The 27,293-nt window shown below is 47.2% G+C and overlaps 1 protein-coding gene across 2 annotated transcripts; it reads right to left on the bottom strand.

Moving 5' to 3' along the window:
* Positions 1-9,872: 9,872 nt before the first annotated feature.
* On the bottom strand, positions 9,873-27,061 carry CYTH4 (cytohesin 4). 2 transcript variants are annotated; one of them, XM_063395836.1, is made up of 13 exons: positions 26,912-27,061; positions 21,404-21,486; positions 18,987-19,087; positions 18,655-18,721; positions 16,249-16,367; positions 15,814-15,894; positions 15,050-15,162; positions 14,352-14,500; positions 13,210-13,321; positions 12,716-12,792; positions 12,294-12,365; positions 11,302-11,456; positions 9,873-10,978 (listed from the first exon to the last, which is right to left on the bottom strand). In XM_063395836.1, exons 1-13 carry the CDS (start codon positions 26,928-26,930, stop codon positions 10,906-10,908), a joined length of 1,221 nt encoding a protein of 406 aa, XP_063251906.1. In that variant the 5' UTR covers positions 26,931-27,061; the 3' UTR covers positions 9,873-10,905. The 2 variants fall into 2 exon arrangements, with proteins under 2 accessions (XP_063251906.1, XP_063251904.1); XM_063395834.1 differs by lacking the exons at positions 18,655-18,721; positions 18,987-19,087; positions 21,404-21,486; positions 26,912-27,061 and having other exon boundaries at positions 15,050-15,241; positions 16,249-16,294.
* Between the last annotated feature and the right edge of the window lie 232 nt (positions 27,062-27,293).

Here is a 27,293-nt window from a genome sequence, read left to right as displayed (position 1 = left end):
CCAGCACTGGAGATGGAAGGCCTTGTTACCCAGCCAGCGGAGGGCATTGCCCCTGGGGCAGACAAGTTGTCAGTGACTCAAGTAATGCAGTTTTTTTGCAAGCTTACTCACATCTAAAGAGCAAACCCTCAGGTCCCCTCCTGGCTTCTTGGGCTAGAAAAGAACAATGCGCATAGAAATGTCTCACAACCTGCTTGTGCTGATAGCCACTGTGTCAGAGGTAGTCACCCTAAAATCTCCACATTACTAAATTATTGCCACTGACAAATCTTCCTTTATTTAACTCATATCTCTTTCTCTTCCAGGCATGCTCCTCTGTACCTGAGCTTCACCCCAAAGTCAGCTCTGTGTGACAGAGACCACTGCAATGCCTGAGGTCTTCTGAGCAAAAATACAGAGAGTAAGGCAGAAACAGATGTTCTAGTTGGACTTCTCCTCAGTTATGCAAACCCTGACACTGGCTTTTGTCTCATGATACATAGGGTTCTCAGGCATTTGCCACGTCTGTTCCCCTGTTGCAAAGCCTGGGTCGCACCAGAAGATTTGGGTGGCTGTGAGTTTGTCAGGACACAGGTTTGGGAGGGAGTCCCAGGCTTTCCCTGCCCTCACCCCTTCAGGGCAGCTGCAGAGCTGTGCAGATAGCACAGTCCACCTGGGACTGTAGCACACAGGCTTGGAGTACCATGCAAGATGGAGGGAGGGCTCACTCTTGCATCTACCTGTATTTCTCATCTTTCCTTCCCTCTAGGTATTAGAGCCTGAACAGGGGAAGGAGGCAAGGGATTAAGGTCTCTGCAACAGTAGGGAAACAGCTTTACTAAGTTTTTGTCCCTCAGAAGATATTTGACCTCTTCATGTCCTCCAGGGAAGAGGATTGAACAAGATGAACTCTCTTAGATGTTTGCAGAGGAGAGGCAGATCCAACATAGCAAATCCCAGATTCCAGATTACAAAGTTGATTTTTATAAAGGGAATACACTTGGTGGGAAGTGGTGAATATATCCCCTCTAAATGCCCACCACCCTCCTCGTGCTCACCTGACTGCAAATCCTTGTACAAACCCAGTGCCTGCCCTCCCACAGCCCCATCTCCTGGCTACCTTTCCTCGAAGATTCCTGTCCACATCCTACTTATTCTGAAGGCATCCCTCCCCCATTCCCAGCTGTTTCCCTGGAGCATACCTCTTCCTAGTTTTCCTACATGCCCTTCATTCCTGTCCCATTTGACACTTGACCTCTCTCTTCCCAAGTGTCCTTTCCACATACAGCTGAGCCACCTTCCCAGAAACTCACTTTCTTGCACCTCTTCCCAGGAAGAAATCCTGCCCTCTTTCCTTCGCTGTTGATGTATTCCCACCTATAAATGATGCTTGGCACACTCCTAAAAGAAGCAAATGAAGAAGCCAAACATGCCTATGAGACTTAGGTGCTGCCAAGAAATAAAGTCCCTCCTTCCTCTTGTACAGACAGACATTCTTCTAAAGCCTTATGGCTGGGACACACACTGCAGGTGCTGGGAGAGGGGCTGGAGCAACAAGGAGGTATTGAGAGCATTTCTGGTGAGGTGAGGTGCTGAGCTGGTTTGGGTATTCTTGTCACAGCAGCATGGAAAATCACATTATGGCTTTACTATGGCGACTTTAATACACTGAACCCTTTATCACACCGGCTGCCCCTGCCAGGCATCTCTGCCATTCACAGCAACAAGTTTTCAATCTCTTAGCAATTCCCATCTCAGAGGAACAGCCTGTCTGCCCTGAGGAGGGGAAATATACAACAGCTTCCAAGCCTGCCTAGAGGACAGAGGCTTTCGCCTTCTCCTTTTTCCCTGATAGTAACGACCCCCTGGATTTGCAGAGGGTTCCCTCATGGATTCCCCTGCAGTTTTCGCTGCTCAGGCCAACCAGCCTGGCTCTGAAGGGTGCAAGATAAGTGTCGCTGTGGGGCAAGATAAACATTGGCCTTTCCTTGAAAAAAACACAAACCAGACCAAAACAAAAAAGGTATTTCTGTGTGTGATTGTAAAGGACTAAGCAGAGCTGCATGTGGTGCAGAGATATTTGGGTCAGGTGCAGGGGAACATAGGAGGGCAAACACTTGGGAAGATGTGAGTGTAAGGGCACACCTAATAGCAGGAGCAGAGCTGTCTGATGAAAGTAGTGCATGGAAATATACAGATTCTCACCATTTTGTCCTAAGCATCCTAAAAATTAATAATTTCCTTAAAGTCCTGGCACCTGGAGTCAAGGTAATGAAAAGATAATTTCAATTCTCAGACAAATATGAAAAGGAATGAGGGAAGCCAGATTCTTTCTCTTCTCCAGAAAAAACAAATACTCCCAAAATATAACTTGGCAAGATTGAAATAAAATCTTGGGATTTTTAAAAAAGTCCAGTCTTGTGTTTGTGGAAAATGATGATATTTTGATTGAACTTGGGAAAGATGATGGTCAAATGGTAAATGGATTTAACAAAGTACTGTAGTGGAAAAAGAATGTGTGCGTATATGCATGTGTTCATAAAATGTTTTGGTTTGAAAGAGACCTTTAAAGATTATCTAATCCATCCCCTGCTACTGTGGGCAGAAACATCTTCCATGACAGCAGGTTGCTGAAAGCCCCATCCAGCCTGGCCTTGAACAATCCCAGTGATGGGGCATCCCCAGCTTCTCTGGGCAACCTGTTCCAGTCTCTCACCACCCTCATTGCAAGAAGTTTCTTCCTTACAGCCAGTCTAAATCTGCCCTCTTTCAGTTTAAACCTGCTACCTGTAAAGATCCCTCTGGGTGGCATTCCTTCCCACGCAGAACCACTCAGCTCAGTGTCATCCACAAACTTGCTGAGGCTATACTTAATGCCACTCTCTCTGACATTAATAAAGATATTAAATGATGTGGGTCCCAGGACAGGGACACCACTCAATACTGGCTGTCTATGACTGGTTGACTACTGCTGGTCCACACCCCCCAGTGTGTTGCCTACCATTACCTGCATTCTAACTGCATCAGAGTAAAAGCATCACTGTAGGGACACCAAGCCATGAGATGTGAAGCTGTGCATGTCGGGTTTAGAGTCAGCTGGCATTCCCAGAAACCTGGAAGACGTGCACTTCTTCCCCATAGCACGTGGCTCTGAGCTGCCTGCTCCTCTCTGTCCCTTTCTTGTGTCTCCCTTGAAGCCTCTCCAGCTTTTCTCTGTGCAAAGCATACTTTCTTCTCTGAATGCCCTCTGGAGAGGGGACCAAGCAGGCCATTAGCTCCTGGGTATTGAAATCACAACTCCAGGTGCAACTGGTGAGGAAAATGGAGGCCTACAGCAAGGAAAAGAAAGTTCTATACAACAGAGCCCCTCTGTCCAAAAATGCGGGCTGCAGGCATGTGCTCGTAAGATTTCTGGGAAGGTCACACAGAGCCATTGCGAAAATCACTTTACACAACTTTTAGAAAACCTAGCTTTCTTAAATTCTAACAACTCAACCAGAACCTTAAAAATCCCATCCTGTACCTACGAGGAAGAGGCACCCATCTCCTTCCCCGTTTAGATCTTAAATTGGCACTTTCCCAAACCGAGATCGAGAAAATAAATGTTTAAAAGAAAAAAAACCGCTGCGCTTTTAAAAGACCGGCACTCCGCACTCGCTAAATCTGCGAATCCGACCGGCGCACAGCGAGAAGAAAAAAAAAAGCAACTGCCAGAAACGCACTCCTTCTGAGTGTCTGCTGACTACCACGTGAACGGCTGCACACACACGTGCACACCCTCACTCGTGCACAAAAAAAAATCGCAAAAACAAACCAAAAGAAAGAAAAGTGCCAGGAAAAACTGAAAACCGGCGAATGAGCAAAAGCGCTCCGCTCCCAGTGGTCGCGCCGGGACCAGCCTCTCTGTGGACTCTTTCTGACGGCGGCTTCCCAAAACTGAAACCCAAAAAAAGCGGGGATACTTACCAAATTCCTGGTGGCAGGTGCAAAAAAGTGATCTCGGGGTACGTCTGCTTTTGGGGGAGACGCCTTCCCTCGAGTGCGAAGAGGGTGGTGCTACTTTCCCCGTTGCTCCGGGGGCTCTTCCTTGAGTCCATGAGGCTGCTTCGACCGAAGCTGATTGCAACACTCATGGACTGCATTTTCAGACCACGCACTTGGCGTGGGGTCTGCCAGTCCTTTTTCCATGGGCTTTCGAGACCTCCGTCGATCTCTTCTCAGCCCCATGTTGGGCACCACAAAAAATGTCACGGTGCTGTGTTTCGAGACCTCAGCGTCTCCACGCATGGCTAGCCCGGGACACCGTGACAAGGGACAAGGATCAGTTTGTGCGCCATGCGACGATACTGATTCCTGTGGGTTCTTTGTTTCCAGAGATCCTTGGCAGCGGTCTTTAAGTGATGAAGCAGAGGCAGGATGGGAGGCAGTGAGGTAGCAGCGTTTATTGTGCAGCAAGAGTGATCTCTCGCGCCTGCGTTTGCTCTCGCAACTGCCCCGAGGGACGGTTCTGCGTAAACTTTTATACAGATGGTGTCAGGGAGGGGTAAAGGCAAAACAACCAATAAAAGGAATTCTAGGGACCATTACACAGGTGCAATATTTGACTTTTGCCAACCAGGGAAGTGGGGAGAAATACAAAACAAGTAGGCTTCATGACTGACAGAAAACTGACAGTTACGTAACTTGCCGCAGGGGTACACGTGGTAGGGAGGGAACAAAGGAAGATATAACAAACTTAATAAACTAAATTTCACACACTGCCACACCTGTGCTCTATGATTATAACTTCAGACTTGCCAACCCTCCCTTCTTTTCCCTACCTTCTCTTTCCTCCCCTGTTACCACACAGTTTATTCTGGGTCTATTATTGGCTCCCACTTTTGTTTTTTTTCCCCCCATACTACCTATATTCACTCAAGGCAAAGCACAATACCATGAGAAAAAGGGATATCTGTGATGAAAATTCTCAGGACCTTCTCCCACCCAGACACAAAAAATTCACAGGATCCTTTCCATGCAGAAAGTGAAAATGTGCAGAACTGTCTCTGTCCCTCTCCCTCCACTGAGGGCTGGTCCTGGCAGCCCTGCTGGAATTTGGGGTGTTTTTCTCAGTCAGAAGGCAGCAGGCAACAGGCAAATCACTGTTATCTGTGTGTCTTCCTTTTCAGGGAGAGCTGCGTGTCTTTTTCATTTAGGTAATAACAGGCTTTTGGCAGCACCTTCAGCGCAAATCCAAGCCGCAGATGAGCAGCAGGAGCAGGAGAGTTTGGCTGAGTTTTAACAGCTCACATTCCACTGATAATAGGGGGTTTCCCCAGAGCTCTGCCAAGGCAAGCTGAGTCTGTCCAGGGAACAAGAGAGCAGGAGAGGCAGTATCAGAGAAAAGGGATTTGTTAAGGCAAGTTTAAGGAGAGGGATGAGCAAAGCCCAGAAGGGAGAAAGTACCATGGGAAAGAGAAGCCAGATGCAGAGGTGGGGTGAAAGGATTAGAGCAGAGAAAAGATAAAGGAAGAGAATGGAGGATTCTGGAAAGCAGCATAAATTTGGACAAAGTTGAGAACAGTCAAAATTTATGATGATGGCAGAAAGACCCCAAAGTAGTATTTTTTTTAGGAAACAAAATACTAGCTTTCTGCACACTTTTTGCCACATTGTGGGAAGGGTCAGTTACAAGCTCCAAGAAATTCCTGACTGTTATGTGAGTTTTCATACAACTACATACTTCTCTCTCTTTTATTTTCTCTTCTATGTTGCAATAGCAGAGGAGAGAGCACACACACACACAAAAACCCAACAAACAAAAAAGCAAACAACTAAACCCAACAAAACCAAAAGCAAATACCCAGGCTCAAACTCAGCCATGTGTTGTTTGTTACTATTCAGACAATTTCAAGATGCCTCTCCCCAAGTCAATTTTAAAACCTCAGGTTTTCCATCTCTCGAAAAAAGGATTGAATACAATTTTCCATGCTCACATTGCACATGTGCCTCCCATGTGCTGCTGGATGGTTATACTGTTGTGAACATCTGTCCCACTGGGAGGTCTGTGACCCCCAAAGGAGATTTTGACCTACCTGTGAATGTGATCCCAATCAGATGGGGCTCCACTGTCACTCAGAAGCTTGCTGACTAGCAATAAATATTCATAGAACTGATTAGATGTTAATTGCACAAATCACCACCTCTTCAGCCAACTCCAGGAACCTTACTGCCACCCTGCACAGTTAAGGAGGCAGCAGAAAATGTCTCTTCCTAAGTCCCTTAAGGTCAGTCTGATAGCTCAGATGGAGGTTAAATGACTAACCTTACCACATCCCTTAACACAGCCACAGCAGTGCTTCCCCAGTTCTGCCCTAGGTGAAGGGCTGTGCTTCTGCTAGTGTAGCCCTCAGGGGTCAGGAGCCCAGAGACATCTCTGCGGTCTGTCCTGCCCCACTCTCCCCACACTCTGCTTGGTGTCCCACCCCACAAGGATTGCCCTTCCCTTCTCCTCTGTTATCTCTGTTCTTCCCACTCAGACAGTTTTGCCAGGTTCCTTCAGCAAGGTACAGGAGCAAGACATGCTGTGCTGGCAGGACATATGGTCCTCTCCCTGCACAGGCTGTGCCTTTGAGGGCCCATATGTGATGGCCACCTCACACCATCTCCCCTGTCTCCCTGAAGTGTTGGGCTGGCATGTCTAGTGACGTGAGTCTCTGTCCCCACAGAAGAGGACAGCTGTCACACACGGGGTGTCCCTCAGTGGTGGGGCACAGTGGCCGTGGCAGAGGCTGCGGGCTGCTCAAAGGTTCTTAGTATCTTGCATCTTCCTGACATTTGTGCTGCCCCTGCTCTGGAGCTGAGGTGGGAGCCCTGTTCTTGTCAGTGCCAGCCCTTCCTCAGTGACAACCCACAGAGACCCAGACTCCTCCACCCTCCCTGACTCATTTCCTGTATCCCTCTGCCCCACCATACACAGCCTCCTTGACCCACTAGCACCAGCCTACAGCAACAAACTGCTGTCTGTACACAGGCTCACACACATAGGAATGTGATAACCTGGGACAGGCAACATTCATCTTCATTGTAGAGAGGCAGCAGGATTGGAAATGGCATGGCAAGATGAGGCTGCTGCATGCCCCTGTCACAGGCACTTAGAGCAGAGACACTGCAGATGTGACAGAAGTGACACTCCAAGAAATCCTGGTCAGGTCTCAACCCCTATCTGCCTGGGCCTCCTCCAGCCTTCCAAATGGGCCCTCTGCCAGGCTGGAGGCAGAACTGATCCAGAGCAAGGTGCAGCAGAGAGGCCATGGTGCCTTTGAGAGCCATCCTGCTCTCTACCTTTGTGCTTTGGCCTTTCTTGTGAAATGCATACTCAAAAACCCCCCGAAAAATTAAGAAGGAAGAAGTACCTCAGTGGGTCCCCCACCCTCAGGTATTGAGTTGCTTTCCAGCCACCGAATATAAGTGGTGGGAGACAGGAGCAACTGTTCTTGTTGGGCTCACAAATCTGACTGCACCATTCCAACCAGCTCCAATACAGCAGGGCTGTGCTTCTTTCCATAAAAATGGCTGATCTTGGAGGGAAAAGACCAGCTCCCATCCATCTGAGGCCATTGCAATAGCCTTCCATTCCTATAGATTTATGCTATAAGCTGACAAACTGTTGTCTCCTTGTGGTGGCAATCCCTGCACTGCTGTGGGACGGGTGAGGTATCAGTGTTCACACAGAGGGAGTTATAAGGCTGGCAGCCCTGGTACATATAACCCTGTTTAGCTGACAGAAAACAGCTCCTTGTTTTTCCTGTTGTGCTGAAGGCTGTGTGACACACAGCTGAGCAGTTTCAGGCCTGACAGGAATAGTGTCTTTAATGGGTGCTCTCACCTTGCCACTGAACACCATCCTGGCCAACTTGGATGCAGAGTCTTGCCTCCAATTGCTCCTGAGCCCCCATCATCAAGAGCATTCAGCCCCTGGCAAGCGACAGGTTCAACTGATATGCTTTGATCGCTCTCAATCCATAATTCAGTCCGGTGTGCCTCCATTTGTATGCTGTCCTACCCGTCCACCTCACAGAGATTTTCTCTACCTATGCTGTAGTGCATGAGGCTCCTGGCTCTCCTCACAGCTGCTCCATCTCTGTCGATGCAAACAATTTCTATAATGCCTTTTTAAAATGTATTAGCCTCCTAAAAAGGAGCTGATAAACAGTGGATAGGAGGACAGGAAGGAGCGAGGAGGAGACAGGATGCAGCAATGTGGTCTATTCCACACATCTGCAGTATTCTCTTCCCAGCCCTTTTAAGAAAATAGATGGACATTTATTATGAAAAAGAATGGCTGGGTGTGTGCAGGAATCCTTAGGCAGGCAGGGAATAAATGTCAGTCCTCTGCATGTATGTCTGTGTGAGCCACACATGCTGCCTACGAGAAAGAGAAATACCTCTACCATCCAGATAGCAATCTGCCAGATTGAGCACCTGAGGGGCTGTGTGTGTGCCTGTGTGCCTGTATGTCTGTACCTGTGTGAGCTGCTGCAGCTGCCCTCAGCACAGAGAATGTATGATGGTGGTCAGCAACACGTTCCCTGGTGATGCCATTTGAGTTGCACAAGTTGCTCCTCTTATAAATTTCTAAGGGCTCCAAGACAGTCTGTCAAAGCACACAGACAGGAGTGGGTGGCCCCGAGACACCCAGGCCAATACCAAACACATGGGCACTCAGCAGGCATGAGGTCAGGACTCCACTCAGAGAGAGCACATGTTGCATTGCTGTAGGGCAATACCACATACCATAATATTCATAACAATGAGGAGACTGGGGCATCACATAGCAAGGAGTTTAGAAATGCATTTTCTCCTCTGGAGCCAAGGAAAGGCAATGAAAAGTCAAATTTACTGTCTGTCTCCCTGCCTCAGTTTCTAGGAGACATGCAACATGGTCCAACTCTTCCTGACTCTTGTGGTTAGTTTGATGGACAGAAATTACACAATTGCCTGTCTCTGCACATTGTTTTGCCTCTCTCAAGTTCTACTTCCCACCCTGTCCCCGCTGGGAGTAACTTTTCTCTGTAGTGTGTTGGTATCTAGGGGAAGAAGGGAAGAGAAAGGACATAGCAGCCTGAAGAGAATTAGAAGGGTTGGGGATGAGGAAGAATGGGGAAGAGCTTTGATAGACCCTGCTGTCATAGGAATGATCCAGGTAAACTGTAGGGAGGGCTTAGCCTGGATTCCCTCACCCAACACCAGATTATGGGTAGAGACTCCAGACTACATTTTGATGGGTTTTGTCACACAGAATATAAACCTGAGAAGCACTAGAACAGACATTTTGCACCCCAGTCCTACGCTCTAAGGCATCTCTCCCCTACCAAATGCATATTCGTATTTCTTTTACACATATGGGAGATGTTGCCAAGATAAGAGGCCATATTCTGACTTCTTTTCCACCTCTGGACAGGAGCCTGTGTCTCTGCACTGAACCCAAAGCAGGAGTGAATGCGTGTGTGCAAGCATGTGTGCTCCAGAGCAGTGGGCAGCAAACTCACTCTGCATCACATCAGTAACAAAGAAATTCAGCGCAGGAGACATTTGCAGGCATGAGCAGAAGAAAACCTTCACGTTCCTTCTCCAGGGTGAGCTCGTGCTTCAACCCTGAGATACACTCCCTGCCTCTTGAAATTAATTCAGCATTCCTGTGGCTTGGGCGAAAGGAACCGGAATGATTAACGGGGCTGTGCTGGCCTTGCTGCAGATTGCCTGGTAGATACAGCCCTCTGCAGGAAGGAAACAGCCAAGAGACTGCAGTGGTGCTCAGGCTGCTGCGCTGGGCACAGGAACACGATACTCTTATCTCACATCCTCTGACTTTAACGTGAAAATCATCACACTACCATGAGTTCTGGCTTGTTTTAAGCACTTTTATTTCTCTCTTTACACAAGAGACAAAACCCTCCAGACTCCAGATGATACCACTGTATGAAGATGGGAATGAATGCCTCTGTGTGTATGTGTGCTGGCTGGGAGATGTATGTACTTCCATTTCTTCATGCCATATAACTGCAAAATTTTCAGATGCAAAACCCAGGCCTCTGAGCTGCTCAAGGAACCATCACCCATCACCCATCATTGTTGGGGAGCCATCACGCAGAAGGAGAGCTAGTGTTTGGGTTTCTTCCCTAAGGAAATCTGCGGTGATCCATGAATCTCAAAAAAGAGAGACAAAACACCCAGAGCCACTGGTACCACAGCATCTCTATGCTCAGTTAGTCCTTAGTTGAATAAGGATCCAATATCTTTAACTTTTTAAAATCTATGACTCAGTTACGGAGCGGGGACTTCCCAGGATTACAGCCCTTACTACAGGCTTTAGGAAGGGAGAGAGAGAGATTTCTTCTGAACAGAGGGCTTCTCATATTACCTTGACCTCTGGTTTCACAGTGAGTTTCTAAATATCAGTGGTCTCCACCCCACAACCACTACACATCTGTTCATGGAAGAGAAACCACTGGGGCCTTTCTTCTCTGAAACTGACTGGACCATGCTCAGCTGCTCCAAGAGAATCTACATGGTCCCTCACAGAAAAATACCCTCGCCTGGTGTGACAACAGGAGGGGCTGGAGACACCGTGCAGACATCCCTGTCTCCTCTCAGGTCCTGTCCCACATGTCTGGGGCCACACAGGAGAACCCAAAGGCCAGTTTCTGTCGAGCCTTTACGTTCACGCATGGGCAACCCCATGCCCACAGTTCTGACAGTCCTCAGTGCACCCTGCACCTCTGCCTTCCGCTTGGAACGGGAAGAAGCAAAGAGGCCAAGCTGTCCTGTCAGTCATCTGCCTACCAAGTGGGAGGCAGAGGGAACCAAAGCTCCCGAACTTCTTCGCTGGAAGAGTGTGAGAGGGAAGCTGTCCATCCTTTCTGATGCCGGTGACCAGGTCATGGTTCAGTTTTTGCTGGCAATCTTTTTCTTACGGGCAGAGACCAAATCATAGAAGGGATCCTGTGTGATGCTGGTCCTGGAAATTAGAGGAAATGGGAGCAAAAGTAAGAGATTTAATGATGGAGAGCAGCACAGACAGTGTAACTGAACTTGCACAGAGACACCACTTATCAAAATGTAGGACTGGAGACCTGCAGACTCACAGTAGAGAATTTAGCTGTAGCTAGAGATTCTCCAAAAGGGACCTTGAAACTCCTTAAAGTCAAGGGGTACCATAGCTGTTAGACTTCAAACATTTCTTTCCACCCCCCCTTTTCAAGCTCTGATAAAAGATAGCCAAATAAACTTTATGACCATTTGTCCTTGGGGCTGAAAAAAGGCAACTCAAGTTCTTCTCACCGTATTGCCTCAATCCACTCATCACGTTCTGCTGGAGTGGCTGCTGAGATCTTGTAGGACTGATGCTTGCCTTCAACCACCTTCCCATCCCCATCTGTTTTGCAGGCTTTGATCTTCTGCCCTTTGCAGTTGGGATTGAAGAGTTCAAAGCAGTTCTGTCAGAAAGGAAACAAAATGGAGCAGCAGGATAAGACGGGGGGACCAAGGGGACTGCTGCCTTCAACCATGGGTAACAGGCTCAGAGAATTTCCAATGAGAAGTAGCCAAAATGCAACAGACCCTAGCTTTCCCCACCCCAAAAGTTTCCCTATGAGTTAGATAACCTTCCTTCTTAGATAAATACATCCCTCCTGTGAAGGACTGGACACTAAAACAGGCTTCATGGAGAGCTGGAGTATCAACACTTATCAAAACACACCTTCTAGGATCTGTCACTCCACTCATGAAAATCCCTCCCCCTCATAAGAAGATGCAACATCCTCTTTTCTGCCTGTCACCACACATATAGAAGGCACTTTTCCCAGAGCCATGACACATCGAAGAGTGGGTATCCACGAGAGATACACAGAAGAAATGTGTCATTTCCTGGGCAAGTTTCCTAACACAAACAGTTCTGTTTGGTCTACATGTGGTGTAACTCATTATGGAGAGTCCCAAGAGTACCCGAGAAATTGAACCTACATCTCCTGGTGCAAAATAAGTAGGAAGTCAGCTGTGTGCATTAATCTCTGCCCCCCTGCATGCATGTATACATGGGAAAACATACAATACAGTCAGCCAAAGGACAGCTCTCTACTCACAGCCAAAATGTAAATTAAAAACACAGCCATGTTTAGATGGGGGCACAGGGAATTGCAACGGCACCTTCCCTCTGAGAAGCAAGTAAAGTAGGAGCAATTTGTGCAGAGTAGAAATAATTTGTGTGCATCTTCTCTTCCCTCCAACCATCTGATAAGCCTGTGTTAGCAGAGTGCCAACCAATGGACACTTACTGGCTTTTTGGGATCATCCACCTTCCGGACTGATAGATTCTCCAAGGGGATAATGCCCAGAGGCTCTTTATCCTGAAGGCAGGGAAACATGAATTAACACCCAAAATGCTCCCCAAATCTATGCCACTGTTTAGAACCTCTCTGATTTCCCCTGTGCGGGCCTTTGTGGAGGTGACAAGGGCAGAGTAATGCCTGGGGAGACCCTTCCATTGACATAACGGGGAGTTTAGTCAAGAGGAAACCACAGCTGCAGTGCCCAGCCTCTCTCCTCCTCCACACAGGAGGTGAGGAAACAGCACGGGAGAGAGTGGAGGTATGAGATCAGCCTGGGAGCACAGGGTAAAAGGGGGAGACTTGTCCCCTACCCTCTGCTCCTCCATAACCACCCAGGACAGTTTCCCAGTCGTGAGTAAAGCCTTTACCGTGGTATATTCAAAGTAATACAGGCAGTTATCAGTCAGAATGAACCAACGGCGTTTCCAGGTTTTCACACGTCCTCCTAAAGGCAGTGAGGTTCAGAAGCCATTAGTCACATTTTTCTGTCCTTCCCCCAAGTTCCAGATATGCACACACAATCACACCCTCCCAGCTCTCCCTGTAGGTGAGCCCCAAGGAGACACCATGGTAACACTGACGTGATGTCGTGTGATAGACACTCACACACGGAGCCAATTTTGCCCTAATGGGGCTGGGAATGGGGAGGGATATATTTTTGAGTCCCTTTTTGAGCCGACAGAGCCGTCAGGAGCTGGGACGAGGGAGCAGGCAGCTGGTTTCAACAGCAGGTGTCAGCCTCAGCCCACAGCAGCAGACAAGAGCGAAGGACAGCAGAGATGACAGCAGGTTCCCGGGGGAGATTTGTGGTGGAGGCAGGCAAACGGGGAGGTCAGAGGAGCTGAGGAGTCCTCCCCCTTACCCAGTTTCAGCAGCCAGCCTTCACGGTTAGGGTTGAAGAAAGTGTGGGTGAGGTCATTGCCATCATCCTCTGGTATGGTGAACGGCTCGTTCTTTATGCTCTCAAACAGATTCTGCCCCACAGCATTGGTGGGGAAGGAGAGAGAGAAAGAAAGAGAGAGAGAGAGAGAGAGAGAGAGAGAGAGAGAGAGAAAGAAAGAAAGATTGATTTCTGACAAAGCCTGTACACAACTACCCCAGGTCAATCTGATCCATCACTCTGTTTTTACACAGGAAGCTGAGTGAAGGGCAGGAGAGCACACAATGAGCACTGGGAGTAAAACAGTCCCCGGTCTGCATCTCACAGGATCTCTACAGGGGCCACCAGCTCTTTTCTGCATCTTGTGTCATAAAACGAGTCTCAGTTTGGAAAACCACAGAAATAACATGGTGCTCCCATAACAAGACAGGCTGCAGTGACCAAACCCAGCATGTCACAAGTGCTGCTGAGGGTAGTATTAAGGCACTAGGACAGGACTCAACAAGGCAGAGATACAGCCCCATTTAGACCCTGGGCTGGCGGTGCCAAATGCTGCCGGGGAGTGGAATGTGGAGACTAGCACGTAGAGCTACATGGCCACAAGGAGGCACATTTTACAGAGCCAAAACTTTGGCTCTGTCGGGTGCAAAGGATGACCTTCATAACAGCAGAGTGACAGGGAGGCAGGTTACTGGCTTTCAAAGGATACTGAAATATTGTTCACATCATTGTATTTGCCATCATTTGTTACACAAATCCCAAGCCAAGGGAGGGAAAAAAAAGAGACTACAGGCTCCTGCACCTTTCCTCAAACTGCCTGGAAGAAATGACACTCTGGAGAAGGATCTAAAGCCTCTACCCTAAGGGTATACTGCCCAGCAAACCCAGGTGTGGGATGTAGGCAGCCCCTTTAACACAAGACAGAAGTTATTCTGCCCAGGCTGCTTGGGTGAAGGCAGACACATATGGGCAGGCTGCCCACCTCTACCTTAACTCACAGGGCAGGTCCCATGCCTGCTGAGCCTTTGGGAAAATGCCAGCTTTGCTAATGGATGCATCCCCTATCTTTTCACCTTTGTTTCACAGTGGACCCCAGGGGATGAGAAAAGGGGAATTCTTCTTACCTTTAAAAGCACTTCTGGCAGGTCCTCTCCGTTGTCAATGCCTCTGTTGATGGATACAAACCTTTCAAAGTGGGGTTTGTCTTTCACATTGGGGTTGTGCAGGCTGGTGTTAAGCATGATGATAGAGAAGGAGAGTATATAACAGGTATCTAGCAATGAGAAAGAAAATCAGGATGGCAGGCACTTGTCTTAGAGGGCAGCTCAATCCACACCACAGGTGGCTTGGTTTCTAGACACTGAAGAAGAGTCATCCTCTCATTTGTAGGAGAAGGGAGACATTTCCTCTGCTAGGAGAAAGAGTGACACAGTTGATTTCCTGTGATGGAGGTGATTCCATGCCCTCAGGATAATGGGACAAGTTGGGCAGATGCAGTCTAGTAACGGTTCTGCCAGCAGGGAAGCTTCTGCAGACCTACAGCTGTAAGTGTGATCCCTGCTGTGATGAGGAAATACCTCATGTGAGGCTGGGAGCTCTTCTCCAGTCTGTTACCCATCAGGAGTGCCTGGAGCACAGTAGCAAAAGGAGGACTGAATGCTCAGTTTATTGGAAAGCTTCACAGGAACTGGGCTGCCTCCTTTAGCTTAAGGGGAAACACACTTCCAAGGGATGCCGCCTGTGCTTTGCAAATGGAAAAGGAAGGCTCCTCTCCCTAGCAAACAGCATAGCTCAGCTTTAATGGCCTTCTCCCCATAGTTACCTGTGGACTGGAACACTCCTGGGTTACACTTGCAGTACCAATTGGCAAAGGCCTCCATCATCCGGTCAATCTTCTGCGCCTCCCCAGGCAGCCGGAAGCTCCAGAGGAACTGTCTGTCAGGAGCAGAGTGCCAGAGCACCAGTCAGATAGGCTCCAAGGGACACTGATGCCTCCCCTCAACCCATGGAACACCTTGAAGATAAGAGAAGTCATCCCATCATACTAGAGAGACAACACAGGGCATGGACCAGGAGCTCTGCCCCTCTCTAGAAATTGCCTGGATACATCAGCCTCAAACACCCTAAATGCAGGAAGCAGAACAAAGCCTCCCAGAAATCAAGGCTCTGCTTCCCCAATGAGAGACCTGCAAGGCAGCAAAGACCTCAGGAAAAAGTGTCCTGCCAGGGGGTGGCCTGTAATATAACAAGGTGCCCTAAAACAGAGTCACTGTGTTATTGACGTAAGGGGCACTGAGGACAGATATTTCTTGCTGCCAAAAATAACTTTTTCATCCCCCCAGACACTGAAGCCACAGTGACCCACTTTTCTGCACATGGGCAATCCAATCAAGGGGCCATGAAATTGTTTCCCACCTCCCTGAGAAACTGTTGACACTTTACAGAGTAACAGCCCTGGAGCCAACACACACAGCCTTGGGAAGCTCCCATTTCAGCCCAAGAGGGCTTCCTGACCTGCCTGGGTGGTAAGACACAGCGGCTGAGCAGGTCTCAGCACTGTCCCCTGCACCAGGCACACTCACTCACCTCAGTGCCTGCACCAGGTTGAGGTTGGCAAACTGGTGACACTCCACAAAGGCCTGGAGGATCTGAATGTTTGTGGGGTCCCTGGGAGAGGATAGAGGGAAAAGGTCAGAAGAGTGCTTTGACCCTGCTCAATCTGGAGGTCCCTTGGCGTGACAACACGCACCTGGCTCCACCCCAGTCTCACTTCCAAGAAGAAGCCAAGGTGCACACTCTAGTCTGGGATGACTGATCCCATTACAGGCAGGAGAAAAGGTCAGCCTTAGTCACACTCCAAAGACCCTCCCAGGGGTGTCCTGCCCACCCAGCCCACTGTGGTTGGAGATATGTTCAATCTTGGCACCTGATGAGGTCTGCCACAGGTCATCCAAAATGGTACTTCAGAGGGGTCAGGCATGACAGGGCCTCCAAGGGGTCTCCTCATCCTGGGTTGCTCACCTCCCACCCAGGTAATCTCCAATGGCTGTCTTGTTCAGGCCTTCGCCCTTGTGAAGGAATCTGGCAATCTCCTGCAGGTCTGAGGACAACACCTGGTGCTCGATCAGGTACTGGATCCCCTGGGAAGGAGAAGCAAGACAAGGAAGTAAAACAACTCTGTGGTCTAATGAGGAAGTAGGATCTCAACACTCTGATATCAGCCTTCCTTAGCTTTGATGGATTTGCTCCTCTGTTACTCCCCAGCCCCTTCATGGGACACCACAGCCATGTTCTCATCTTTATTCGACCCCTCTTCATCCACTATGGGTTGTCAGTCCCATTTTTATTTAACCCCTAGATTTGGCTAAATGTTCCACTGGAAAGGAAACTCAAACAAACAAAATAGGGCAATGTAGATTTAAAGTCCAAAAGGGAAAATCAAAATAATAAATTTTAATATTTTCAATCAAAATCTTAGTGCTCTGTTCCTAAATGTCTTTTTTTTCTAAATTAACTTCATTTAAAAGAAAAAAATGTTTGTTTAAAAGAAGGCATAATAAAAACAAATGTCCTCAGACAAAAATATAAGCTTGAGACAACTTGAAACATTTTTTTCTTAGATTTTTCTACTATGCCACAGAACAGAGAAGTCTGCAATCTTTTCAGCTCTGTCCCTCCTAGGCAATAAGGATGGAATATGCTTTTTAAGGAATACAGAGGTTGTGACTTGGGTTGTGCAAAGTGTCAATATCCTATTTTAGAGAGAATTTCATTATTTTTAAAGCCAGAGAAAAAGCTGAGGATTTTTTCAAAATATTCTTGACAATATCTAACAATGGTACAGTTCTTCAGACCACATTGCAATTCTCCTTGCAATATACAATAAAGGAATGAAAACTGTTTTAGATCCATCAAAATGTTCTACTTCAATAGAATCATTTCACTTTCCCCTGCTATATATATGAAACTATTTTTAAAATGCCCCAAAGAAAAAGCAGTTTTAAAAGAAGAAATTGAAATTTTTGTGAGTTTTTTTCCACTCCATTTACCTTTCTTCTTCCCTGATGGATTTTCAGTGAGATCAATTTAATTTTGAAAAACATTGCAGCGATGATGAGGTTCCATTTTCCAGAAGAAAATGTTTCTCCCCAAAGGTTTTTATCGGCCACATTCTTAATGCTTACCTCCTCTAGCCTCAGGAACTTTTCACGGGATCTTGGAGATAGGAACGCATTTATAAGTATCAGCATTGCATGGATGGAGTGTAACCTTAGGAAGGAGGGGCAAAGAAATCTGCTTTCATTGCAGCACCTCCCACTCTATGACATGTAACAACAGGGAGGCAATAATCAGAGACCTGCACAATATAGGTACAGAGTATATAACATTTTGACCAGTCTGATTGGCACTGAACTCATAAAGCTAAACTGATTTGGGGTTAGATTTAGTTTGGGTATTCCTGCACAGCATGGCAGAGAGAGATGCCTCAGGGGCTTCAAACCAAGGTCAGACGGAAAGGCAAAATAAAACCAACTCTCCCACAGGCTGTAAGTAGTGACATTGCTGCTCTGAGACAGCTCCCACTGGCAGAGGGATGCCCAGGGGACTGGCAAGCTCTTCAGCTGGAGTGTAGGCACTGGGGAAGGCATCTTGATGGTCTCAGCAGGGCACAGGGCAGGCATGAAGAGCTGTCACGCAGAGCAGCAGCCACCCGAGGTGTTAGCTGTGGTGGTGAGCTGATGATCAGCTATCGTTCGATCACAGCTTGTGGTTTTCCTTGAAGAGCTCAAAAAGTGTTACGGCAATGAGGAGGAAGCAAAAGGGAACTGTCTTTCTCACATCTTCTCTACTTAATCATGTTGGTTTTAGAGCTTTTTGCAAAGGGCTGAAGGCTATGGAGTCTTGACACCACTGGTCAGAGCCACAGAAAGTGGAAAAGCCATGTTTACTCCACAATTCAACCAAAAGTGTTTCCAAAATGACAGACACATTCTGTCCTCTTCCATTCTGAATGAGCCAAGGAACCTGACTCTCAAAACTTCTCACCTTTTTCTTAGTTCATCCTCCTCTATCACATTATAGCAAGCTCCTAGCCTCTCACAGTCAAGAAGGGCTGTGTTGAAGGAAATTTGGTTCTCATGGCATGCTGGCTATGTTAAACCATCCTCCCTTTACTTCTCTTAAGTTTGGGTTGAACTCTGTGGTGTGGCCTCTAAGCCCATGATGGGAGGAGACAACACAGCTTGATCATATCTGAAGACCTCAGTCAGGAGCAGGGTGGAGGCTGCTCCCAACTGGGGCCTTTGTGAGGTAGGAATCCATCCCCACCATCCCCTGCCATAGTTCCTTTGACGTCAACTGGAACAGCAGCCAGCAGAGACTCTTCCTCCCAGCTTTATCCTCATAGGTGAAAGGAAGAAATCCTACCTTTTCAGGATCCATGTTGAATTTCTTACGGCCCAGGGACAAAATTTTATCTATCTGTGACAGCTTGCTGCAAACAGAAAAAAGAAGGAAAAGTCAAACTTAGAATAAAGGACCATGTCATTTCATTCACAAGGTGAGATATCTCAAGGACAGGTGTCTGACTATCCAAAAATAATGAGAAATCTAAGAGGATAGAAGGGTCTAATTTCCCTGCCCATTTCCCTCCTGGCCTCATTTCCCTGCCCTTGTTGTGAGCTGAATCCCAATAGGGAGTTGCTTTCTCAACTTAAAAAGAGAGACTTTGTAAGCAAAGGAATACTCATTCCACTTGCCTGGTCTGTTCTCCAGGCTTATTGTCTGCCTCTTGCTTCTCCTCTGCATGTTGGAAACTTTCAATCTCTGCAAACACCTCAGCAATCTCCTCCTTCAGCTTCTGCAAAAGAAATATCAGGAAGATAAAGGCAATGGAGGGAAAACGAGCAAACACTGTAAGGAAGCGTAAGAGCATGTGTTACTACTTCTCTGTCATAGGAAAAGGACAGGTCAAATGGTCATGACCAGCCAAGGATGCCTATGAAATGGGCACTGCTCTAGAATGATCCAGCTGGATTCCAGATGAAAACAACTGGAAAGAGAGACAGAAGGATGTTCTCATGCCTATTGTCAACCAAAACTGGAAAAATCAAGCTTAATCTATGTGGTGAGTGGCAGAGAACTCACCCCACTGTTGATTTCAGTTCCTCAAACAATGTCAGATGCAAGAATCCTTCCATTGTGCCCATTTCTTTTGAGTTTTTATTTTGCATAGCCCTGCTATGCATCCAGGAAAGGAGAAGTGGAACTAGTAACTGTAAGATCAATATGAACCCATGAAGTGCCTGTATTGTAAAACACAATTTTTAATGTACCTGTCATTTAAATACCATTGAGCAGATAACTCTTCAGGTGGAGAAAAAAGGGAGGGTGAGTAAAGATAAAGCAATTACTGCTAGACTTTAAAAAAATCAATTGTGGAATTCACTTTCCTTTAGGCCTATGACAGACCATGGCTGCCTTGGCTGGATATTTTGTGTTACCATGGGAATGAAGGTGTCTATATCTCCTTGCTTCCATCCTGCAGTCATGTTCCACCTCAAAGCCAAAGTGCATCACAGCTCTCTTCCAGGAATCACCCAAATTCTCCCCCATACCAACCAGAACAGGCAGGGCGAGAAAGGTTATTTTATGACAGATCCTTTCCCATCAAGGAATGAGGATGTAGGTGGAGCACATAATCAGATAAAGAAACTGAATTTCTGCAATATCCCATAATTTAAAAGATCTTCTGCATTTCAGTTTTGCTCTGGCCACCTTCTGTTGTGCTTCATTGGTCCTCAGAGCTGTGAGTGTTCCTTACTAAGTTTTAGGTGTTGCACAAATGTAACAGAGCCATGATGTCAGCTCATGACTTTCAAATTATTATCAATTTTGTTATTTTATTCACTGCTGTCTTTTGGCAGTGTCACTGGCAAGCCAAGACCCATCCCCTTTTCTCCTCTCTCCCCCTTTGCCCAGATATGCCCCCAAGTCTTTGTATTTAAGGGTACTGATAGATAAATTCTGAAAAAAATCCCCTGGGGAAAATGTCTCTTGTTCTATGGCACTCTTTTCATCTAAACTCACTCTGCTCTGCTGGACATTGTGTACTCCATTGCTTAATGGCTTTGCGTTTTAAAGCCTGGTTTTGTGCAATCTAGCAACCTTTCTCTGTCCATAGTGGGCAAACAAATGTAGCACTCCTGTTCAAGTGTCTTTCAGTGCCCATGGCTTGTTCTGAAAACTGAAGAGAGACAAACCACACTCAAGCAAATCCCAGGTACATACATTCATAATCTGTTTTGCCATAGGGGCAAGAGACAATTCTGGTTTGCAGCAGACAGAGGAGGTCTGGAAGCCTAAGAAGTAATATGCAGTTTGGCTCAATCCTTTATGCCAGGAAATATTGCAGCTATTGCCGAGGCATCTGGACAGCTTCATGTTGTGGAAAAATCAGTCCAAGTCCAATGATTCAGTGCTATAAGCTCTCTCAAACAGGAAACCACATTTCATGGTGGAGGCAGAACAGAATAGAAAGGCACAGCACCATGCAAAACTGTGATGCAGTCTTAGTGACTGAATTTGAACTTGTTACTTTGAGACATTTTAGGAGCCACTGGAGAAATGGCTGAGTCCGCTAAAAGAAAAGAAGAAAAGCAAGTTCAACCACATAAACTTGTGTGGAAGGTCCTGCCATGAGACCTCTTCAAAGAGACAGGATCCTTCATGGAGGACTTGTCAGAGGTCCACAAAGCAAACAAAAGTTTCATGAACACAGGGGGATGCTGCAGGTAACTAGGACTGAGATGCCATTAACAGGTAATTAGTAATTAAAAAGAATCGCAAATGCTGAGCCTGATGCCTGCCAGTACAAATAAAGACATTTCTTTAATCCTGAATACTACAGTCCCAGCTCATCACTTCTCATGATCCGACCTTTTCAAATATCCATTAGGGCAGCTGATGATTCCTGCAGCACAGAGTACCACAGGCTGGATGTACCCTGGTGGCAAACAAGCCAGGGCAGCCTGAAGTTTAAAACTGAAGTTGGATCATGACAGAGAAAATGCCTCCTGTGCATTTCTGCATGTTATAGACTGTTATGCAAAGATGCTCCTTGGTGAAGACAGATTTGAGGTGGCTAGGCAGGCACATGGGACAGGATGGTCCTTACCTTAATGTCATCCAAAAGCTCCTGTTTATGCTTCCTGATTGTCTCTATTTCAGCCTCTTCAGCCGCATTCAAGCCAGTTGATTCTGAAAGAATAAAGATCCCTGTGAAAACTCTGCTGGGGTAAACATATCATGGAAAAAGCTGCCCCAACCTCTTGGTACATACCTTCCCCTAGGGTCATGCCACAGCAACTGATTTCTTTGTTTTAGCATCTGTTCTCCCTGCTGTTGCAACCACTGCACCTCCCCTTTGCCTTGCAAATGGTTCTCAGTCCAGAGTGTGCAGCACAGACCATATCCCCCTTCCTTCCATCCAGAGACTCTGCACAGTCCTCTCAGCTGACCCTGCAGACAGCCACTGCCTATTCAGCCAATTCTGCTCACCCTGAGCACGGTGAAGAGGTCTCACTAAATGCTCTCTGGTGGTTGTTATGTCAGTCATCTTTAGGTACCGAAAATCTATGACCTAAATACCTCATCAAATCCAAACCTCCCAACAAAACCACTGGCTTCATGAGTTGATCTACCATAGCTAGAGTCAGAAACAGTTTAAGAGAGAAAAAGGAGGTTTTTCAAGTAGGAGGGCAGGATCTGGGGGACGAAAGCCTTGCTGAAGAAGAAAAGTATTTAGGTGGCTGTTGTTCCGTGAACAGCAGAAAATGCAGAAATATGAGCAGGTTTCCTTGTAATGTACAGGAACTTAAACAAATAGCAGCAAAGCCAAGGCAACCACAATATGATTCATAAAAGACCTAAAAAAATGGGGTGACATTGCTGCTGCTAAATATAATCCAGGTGAAACACAGCTCTTCAGCAAGGAGAATGAGAAGGCTGCAGTTCTATACAGGAGATAGAGCAGAAGGTGAGGCCCCAGGAAAAAGCAGACCTTCAAGAAGGCCAAGAGCACTGGAGGTGCAGACAGGGTCCTTGCTGCACCTAAACACTGCAAGATAAAGCCAGGAAACCAGGTCAAGTCACTGGATGTTCTGCTCCACTGTTTCACAAGACAAAATCCCCTGGGCCTCCTGTCTTCCCAGAGAAAGGGGAAGTAGCACCAGTTGCATTGGAAATTCTCTTAGTGTGGATCTCACATGCAAAACAATTGCTATAAATATGAGTGGAAGAAAAAAAGGGAAGGAAGCAGCCATGACAGAAGGAAAAGCGATAAGGGCAACCATCTTAGTATGCTTCTTTCCTGTCATGGCCACAACCCACCTTCCTCAATCCTAATCCTTCCCCCCATCCTCCTGGCTAGTTGGGTTTGCTTGTGCTAAGTATGTTCCTGTTACTTTTCTCAGGCTGCAGCCTCTCTCCTGCCACTCTTCCTGATGGTTTCAAGCATCACATTCCCTGGGGAGAGGCTGCTGAGTCTGTGGGAGCAAAGCACTGGATAAGGACTCAGCATGAAGCCAGGCTGGGAAGGACTCATGTGCCCTCCCAGCCCTGCAAGCAGCCCTTACAAAGAGCGGCAAGAAGCTGACTGATTGATGAAGCCAGCCAAGAGGGAAGCAAAAAGGCATCCAAAAGCTCACGACAGCCAGATCTGTAGGTGAGGTGAAAACCAAAGCAGGAAGGAAGGTAAACAAACAGAAAACAAACAAATAAAAAGAAACTGCAAAGAAAACCAACCAAAAACATTCAGTGCCTCTGGTACTTGTTAGGTGGGTTGCTGACCTTGCTTTGTTAGCCCTCTGCCTCTGAGTAGTGCCCAGGCCCTTCAGATTAATTTATGTATCCTGCAATTGTGGTATCTGCAGGAGATCAGCCAGCCTCGCAGTCTCTCCAGCTGTATCCCTCTCGCTCCTGTCAGGGCTTGTAATTGTGGAATCACCGGGGTGATTCCTTGACAAATTACAACTAAGACCTTTTGCCCTGTATTTCTTTCTACAGAAGCACCATAGGAGGACAATCCTGAGGAACCTTACCTTTCCTCACCCTAGCAGCAAATTCTGTGGTTGCTTTGCTTCAGTTGTTCTGCATCTACTAAAGCAGCTGAAGACTCAAAGAGTCATGAGGCTCCCACAGGACACCATTTCACCCACACGACCCCCAACAAGGCTGTAAATAACACAGCCCCCCTTCCTCCTGAACATCTGAAAACCCCACCTCCCAGCTCCCACCTGCCCAATTTGTCAGAATGAGAAAACTGTGGGAAGGACTGTATGTGTGGGGAGGGCAGGGAAGAAAAAGAATGAGTCATGGAGAAGGAATCAAGGGGTAAAAAAGTAGGAAAGAGTGACAGAGTTTGGAAAAAAATGGATGCATCAAACTCTTAGGGTAATTTAGACTGAGCTGCAGAGAGGTTTTCATCAGATTTCCTATACAGCTGAAGTCCTTGATTGCTTTAGAAAATGGTCCATGCCTTGTCAAAGTCCTCAGTACCACCTCAGTTCTACTTCCCTCTAGGGTCAGCACACAGATGAAGCATAGCTCTGGTCAGGGGGAAACTTCACCCTGATGAAGAGCACACCACAAAACACCCACAGGTTTCAGAAAGATGCTGTCAGCCCAACCAATACTGAAGTTTCCCAGTTCAGACACACAAAAGTGACTAGTATCCTCTCCAGAGAGGACATTAGATTGTTGTTTGGAATTTATTTTCAGAGAGCAAATGTTGAAAGGAAAGTGCATCAGAATCACATTTGTGGGTTTTACACCTGCTCCTGAGGTTGCTTCCCCACTCTCAGGGCAGACCCAGATAGAAAGACCTGCCAGTTCTTCATGAACTGACCAGGACTTTGTTTTCAGTGCTGTCACTCAAAACAGGACACAGACTTCAATTCCAGTTGTGGTCGCTTATGTCTTCAGCCTCCCCATCCAGAGGGCACATCGGAGTTACCCAAACATCTGAGTACTTGTGTGGACAGCCGAGTTGTGTGTTTGCTGGTTTCATTTCCCATTGCAAAGGGCTGTGCTGAACCACCCAGGTGTAAGGCTTTCAGTCTCATGGAAAATTACAGGAATAGGGAGATGGCTTTTGAAGCACAGAGGTAAATGGGAAGTGACCACCCAAGAGAGCTGGAAGGATGAACTGCAGAAGCAGCAGGGGAAGGTTATGAAGAAGAAATGTATCTGTGCCACTGCTGCAGACCCGTGTGTCACACACTCACGGTAGGACAGCAAAGGTTCATCAGGCCCACTTGCAAGGCAATGGAGGGCTTTGAGTGTTGCTGTTAAAGGGTTTGGGCATCCCAACCCATAGCAGCACAAAAGCAGAGCAGCCTGATGGGCAGCTTCTGCCTGAAGGAGGTTCTCTGGTAAAAAATTTCACCTGAAATTCCTTTTTTTTTTTTTTTTTTTTGATATGGCTGCTGTGTCATCTCCAGTACAAACCACCTCCTCCACAGCCAGGTACCAGTCTAGTAGCAGAGAGATGACAGAAAGTCCTCCAGTCCTCAATTCCCTCCAGCCATGTGGATCTCCCTCCAGCAACCACTCCACAGTTCTCTGCCAGCTTGTGCCAGAAGAAATTCAACATAGATCCCAACAGGTTTAATTTGCACATTTCAGCTATGAGGGGAAAGCTGGGAAGAAGAATTTATGTTGTCTACTGGTCCCCATATCTCATGTGACAATTTACATTCATCCTTCAGGATAGCTTCCCATGACTTTTGACTACAGCTCTTACCCCACACATCCCAGCACAGGACACCACAGTACCAGTCTGCTCACCCATGTTTCACACATCCAGCTCAAGGGCTTGGCAAACCAGCTCTGTGGGCTCACTCAGAGTCCTGAGAGGGTTCTGAAGGAAGCTGAAAGAGGACACATACTGCAGGGAGAGCAGTCTCCCCGAGGCATCAAGTCTTACTTGCAAACAGATGGGACCTAATGGGACCATCATGTCTCCAGGTAGGAGTGACCCCAGAGAAATGTGTACACGCATCCCCAACCTTCACACAATCATTCTACAACTGAGCAATTCCAAATGCATTCAGCACTCTAAAGCTCACTGGAAAACTGTTTCTGGTGGCAGCCTTGGCTCCCGGGGGACTTCAGCATCAAACAAACTCACCTTCTCACACCACTGTTGAATGACAGGATGAGATTGAGCAAAAACATCAGTCAGAGCCAGCACATCTCTTCAGGCATTGCCTGTCTCCAGGCTCTGCCTCTACTCAGAACTGAGAAAGCTCCCACGGTGCCTGAATAGGATCCCATTGTGCTATTGCAGTGTGCATACTTTCTTAAAAGTATACTTGCTTGAATGTGTAATTTTTACGACATAATTAACTCAGAAACACATAACTTGAGTGAATGGCTGTGTCAGACCTTCAGTTAGGAGACTCTCAGTTTCTGTCAAAGGCACATCCCAAAGTAAATAGCAAAATAGGAGTTATCCCTCCTCCTTCCCAGTTTGTCCTGAAGAAGCTTTGTCCACAGTTGCTTTCAGGTAGTGAGGGTGGGGTGATTAAAAGAGACCCATTTTCACCACCATTCAACACCAGTCAGATGCTGGCAAGAGCTCAGCTCTTACAGGTACCACAAACTCCCTGGCAAGCAAGGCTGGTATGTGGTTTGAGCTTGCTCTTTCCTTGGCTACACACCTCGGAGCTAAAAAGTGCACAACAGTTGTTAAAACTGGGCACTGCTTTTTGCTTTCACTCTGTGCTCCATATCCTATACACAAAAGCCTGAGGGGACAGAGTCAGAACAAGAAGAGATATTGCAAGGTGATTCTTCTTCCTTTGTTCAGCCTGCTCCCACTCCACTCTCCCTCTTTGCTGGCTTTGCACAGACACACGCTCAAGAGCTTCCTTAGCCAGAAGCTGGAAATGTTCAGTCTGGAGGTGTGCCTTTCCTTGCTGAATCCTAACCACTTTATCCACCACCTGCCAAAGCAGGAAATAAAACCTAAGATCTCTCTCAGTTCCTCAGATGTGGTTTATTTCCTCTCACCCACATTTGGCCACTGAGATGATTTTGGGACCAGACAGGCCCACCTGTGGATCACTTGGAACTTCTAGAACCTTAATACAGTTGTTTGTCTCTAACATGGCAAGGGAGGCCCCAGTACTGAAAGCCTTGCGAGGGCATTACCCTGGGATACTCAACTGCATGAGAGGCTCCACAAAGGCAGACCAGCTTCTGGGATCTGTAGGGAAACACCGTGGAGGAACTTGCCAGAGCTGCATGAAGAGCAGCCAAAGCCTACGGGTGTTCACCCCAGGTGTCACAACACCACTGACACCGAGGAGTCAGCTCCCAGCTGAGCCCAGCACCACCGGTCCATGGAACCTGAGCAGTAACACTCAGCACAAAGGCCATTCAAACCAGTGGGGAAAACTCTCCCGATGGGGAAGGAGAACAAGTAAAAAGAAAATCCATGCCTAGTGCTGAAGACTGACAAGCAATTAATTGTACAACCAGGGATCTTCCAGCATGTCATTCCTCCAGTCACCAGCCTCAGCATCCACTCTGGCTTCTGGGATTTCATGGCGTGCTTTGCTCCATCAAACTGAGTGCACAGCCCTCACCCCAAAAAAGGCACACAATATTTGAGGCTTACCAGCAGGACAAAGATCCATCCTGAAGAACACGATATATTTGCAACACAAGTGGTATTCCTCCTTGTATTCAGCTTGTTCAGATGCTTCACAGAACTGAAACAACTTGGAGCCAGCGAACACGACCGCGGCAGCTTTGGGGGGGCGGGTTTCCTCGTGACTCCTCCTTCCCTCCTCATCCTCCCCTCACCCCGACCACATGCCACAAGCTTGTAGAGCAGGAAATTGTATGCAAGTCTCGATGAGCTAACAGGGGCTCCTTAGCTAGCTCTGAAATGCAACTTACACAAATCCATTTCCATCCCAGCAGCTTTTTGGGAATCTGTTTGAGGAGACTAAAATGAGCGGTGAGAGGCTTTTGTCTGAGATACTCAGAGGAGAGCG

This window comes from Prinia subflava, chromosome 4, assembly GCF_021018805.1.
Source record: "Prinia subflava isolate CZ2003 ecotype Zambia chromosome 4, Cam_Psub_1.2, whole genome shotgun sequence".
NCBI classification, from domain to species: Eukaryota; Metazoa; Chordata; class Aves; order Passeriformes; family Cisticolidae; genus Prinia; species Prinia subflava.
Note: the sequence above shows the minus strand (reverse complement) of the source record. Positions and strands in the feature narration are given on the sequence as shown.